This window comes from Triticum aestivum, chromosome 3D (assembly GCF_018294505.1).
Source record: "Triticum aestivum cultivar Chinese Spring chromosome 3D, IWGSC CS RefSeq v2.1, whole genome shotgun sequence".
Taxonomy (NCBI): Eukaryota; Viridiplantae; Streptophyta; class Magnoliopsida; order Poales; family Poaceae; genus Triticum; species Triticum aestivum.
In genome coordinates, this window is record NC_057802.1 from 2,698,482 (window position 1) to 2,701,828 (window position 3,347).

General features: G+C 49.4%; 1 protein-coding gene across 1 annotated transcript; it reads left to right on the plus strand.

The window, feature by feature from the left end:
- Positions 1 to 1,790: 1,790 nt before the first annotated feature.
- On the plus strand, positions 1,791 to 3,065 carry LOC123073589 (aspartic proteinase nepenthesin-1-like). The gene has a single exon (XM_044496668.1). The coding sequence runs from the start codon at positions 1,791 to 1,793 to the stop codon at positions 3,063 to 3,065; it is 1,275 nt and encodes a 424-aa protein (XP_044352603.1).
- The last annotated feature ends 282 nt before the right edge of the window (positions 3,066 to 3,347 follow it).

Consider the following 3,347-nt stretch of genomic DNA (forward strand, 5'->3'; position numbering starts at 1 on the left):
TAGCGTCTATGTTCCAAAAAAAAACGTATACAGAGTCTTAACATCTGCTAACTCGTCATTTTAGTCAAACCACATAAGACCAGGAACAGAGCGAGAGAACAGTACAGGAATCAGAAATTCAGAATTCGGGAAAAACAGAAGCTTTAGAACGGGCTTAACATTGGTATTTTTTTTAAATTTTTTTTGACAGTTGTAGCCTTTTTTCTTCATAGAGACAGTGATAGGTTTGTACTCCATTTGGCAATGTTGTCTTTCGTACAGTGTGGTTTGTCTGTCAGGGCATTGAGTGCTGAAATTCATTTGTCAAATTCCAGACAAGTGACGTCAGGTTATCCTGCTCCCACACAGGCCACACTCCATGTTACCCCTTGGTTTCATAATTTCTAGGTGGTAGCCAAACATGAAAATTGATATCAGAATTTAGATTCTACCAAATGAATACACTACAAGATTTGTAATGTCATTTCATTTTGACCAAATGAAATGAATACGCGCGTGTCAAACGCTTATGGGTCCGGTCATCCGGAGTGTCTGTTATCCATGGGCTAGCTGGGATGTTCTATGCGAGCCTTTTTGAACAGGTTTTGCTTGGTATTTAACCTGTTCTTGCAGAAATGGCACGCAAAGATCTTCACCTTGATTGGTCCATGGATCGTTCCACATAATACTTGCATTTGCAACATCCGGGTGGCAGAGTGGTGTGTATACTATGCTGCCTTTGTGCTGAAGGGTATGTTGCCAAGCAGAACACGCCCATATATATCTGGTACAGAGGAGAGGAGGATATCCTGCAATACAAGAGAGAAAGAGGATAGCTCTGCCATAGTGCCATGGCATCATCAGTTAGCGGTTTCACAGGGATAAGTCCAATAATCCTCCTGATATAACTGTTGATACAAGCTCAAACGATTTGGTTGTGTGTGAAAAAAGGCACACATATGCAACTGATAAAGGCTCACTTGTAAGCCACCTTTCTGACCAAAAATTTGTGGAAGTACCATTGCCAATCTGCAAATATCATGATAAAGGAAGAATCAATTCTACCATGTACAATCCACCTTGCACGCATGCTTGACGACTAAGCTAAAAAGGCTCCTCAAAGTTAGCAACAATCACATTTCCATAAATCGCAAACTACGTACAAGCCAACGCACCCATATAGGTAGATTATGTCAAAAATTACCTTCAATGTTGGCGTTTGTTTTATCATTTGCGACGTCTGTGTCATTGAGTTAACACAGACAGCACAATGAAGAAACGCCAAAAACGAATGATATACTCAATGACGCAGTCACTGATTCTGTTTCATTTTTTTTTCCAGTCTTGTAGTCTGCTGTCAGTTCACCACTAAACCCCCCAAAAAAATCTCACTTAAGTATGATTACGAATATGCTTATTTGAAAAACCTATGTCCTTGCCACAACACATAGGACATAGCGGCTAAAACGCCAAGAAACAATGACCTACTCAAATACGTGTAGTTGCTGGCTGTATTTTGTTGTTTGCAGTCTTGTGGACTGGTTGCCGGTATGTGTCTTATCCTCTTGTATTGATCTAGCATCAGCGGCAAATGGCGACACCTGCAGGTTCAGAGGCCGGTGGCTGTCCACAACTTTTAACCATCTTCTTCCTGTTCACATGCTTTATCGGTGATCTTGACGTTGTCAAAACCTTGTATAAATAGAGATGCAATGTTTAACATGATTCTTCAAGCCAACCTAGCTTTGCTAGCAGCTCTGAATTAGAAGTTAGACATCTAGCTGGTAGAGCTTTGCATCGATCATCCATTAATGGTGAAATGCATGGGTGCCTTGCAAGCCCTGAGCTTGGTCCTACTTACCTCACTGGCCATGTCGGCGCCATCCGGCTACCGCTTGGCGCTCACCCACGTCGACTCCAAAGGCGGCTTCACCAAGACAGAGCTCATGCGCCGGGCCGCGCATAGAAGCCGCCTCCGGGCGCTATCAGGTTATGACGCAACCTCGCCCAGGCTCCACTCTGTTCAAGTCGAATACCTGATGGAGCTGGCCATCGGGACGCCGCCGGTGCCGTTCGTCGCCCTCGCCGACACCGGCAGCGACCTCACCTGGACGCAGTGCCAGCCATGCAAGCTGTGCTTCCCGCAGGACACGCCCGTCTACGACCCCTCAGCCTCGTCCACCTTCTCCCCGTTGCCCTGCTCCAGCGCCACGTGCCTGCCCATATGGAGCCGGAACTGCAGTACCCCAAGCTCGCTTTGCCGGTACCGCTATGCCTACGGCGACGGCGCCTACTCGGCTGGCATCCTGGGCACGGAGACGCTCACGCTTGGCTCCTCTAGCGCACCCGTCACCGTCGGCGGCGTGGCGTTCGGCTGCGGCACCGAGAACGGCGGCGACTCGCTCAACTCCACCGGGACGGTCGGCCTCGGCCGCGGGACTCTATCGCTCCTGGCGCAGCTAGGCGTCGGCAAGTTCTCCTATTGTCTCACCGACTTCTTCAACTCTACTCTGGATAGCCCATTTTTGCTGGGCACCATGGCGGAGCTGGCCCCCGGGCCCGGCGTCGTGCAGTCGACGCCGCTAATGCAGAGCCCGCAGAACCCGTTGAGGTACTTCGTCTCCCTCCAGGGCATATCACTCGGCGACGTCCGCCTTCCCATCCCAAACGGCACATTCGACCTGAGTACCGACGGCACCGGCGGGATGATCGTGGACTCCGGGACGACCTTCACCATCCTCGCGGAAAGCGGTTTCAGGGAGGTCGTCGACCACGTGGCGCAGGTGCTTGGTCAGCCGCCAGTGAACGCCTCCAGCCTGGAAAGCCCTTGCTTCCCAGCTCCGGCCGGTGAGCCGTTTTTGCCAGACTTGGTGCTGCACTTTGCCGGCGGTGCGGATATGAGGCTGCATAGGGACAACTACATGTCCTACAACCAAGAGGACTCGTCCTTATGTTTGAACATCGCCGGGACGACGCCTGAGTCCACGTCCGTGCTGGGCAACTTCCAGCAGCAGAATATACAGATGCTGTTCGACATGACCGTAGGGCAGCTGTCATTCCGGCCCACCGACTGCAGTAAGCTCTGAAGATTGAAGCAAGCATATATGCTGAACAGTGGATATCCTTCACGCTCTGACTTCTGGCCCATGTGATCAACGAAACAGTGAATATCGATCCTTCAGATTTGGTCAATGTTCATGCAAAGTCCTGTTGAAGAATACTCTTTTGGCTCAAAGTTTTCAGTCATTCTATCAACGATTTGCTCGTAAGAGGTAGAATATGCAGTGATTCTGCTGGGTTTGAGGTCCATTTGTTAATGTGTAACTTCGTCAACAATTCGGCACGTGGAAATTAAAAAGAAGAAGAAC

Excerpts from the sequence above, each read along its gene's own strand:
- LOC123073589 (XM_044496668.1), top strand. The coding sequence starts at position 1,791 with ATGGTGAAATGCATGGGTGCCTTGCAAGCCCTGAGCTTGGTCCTACTT.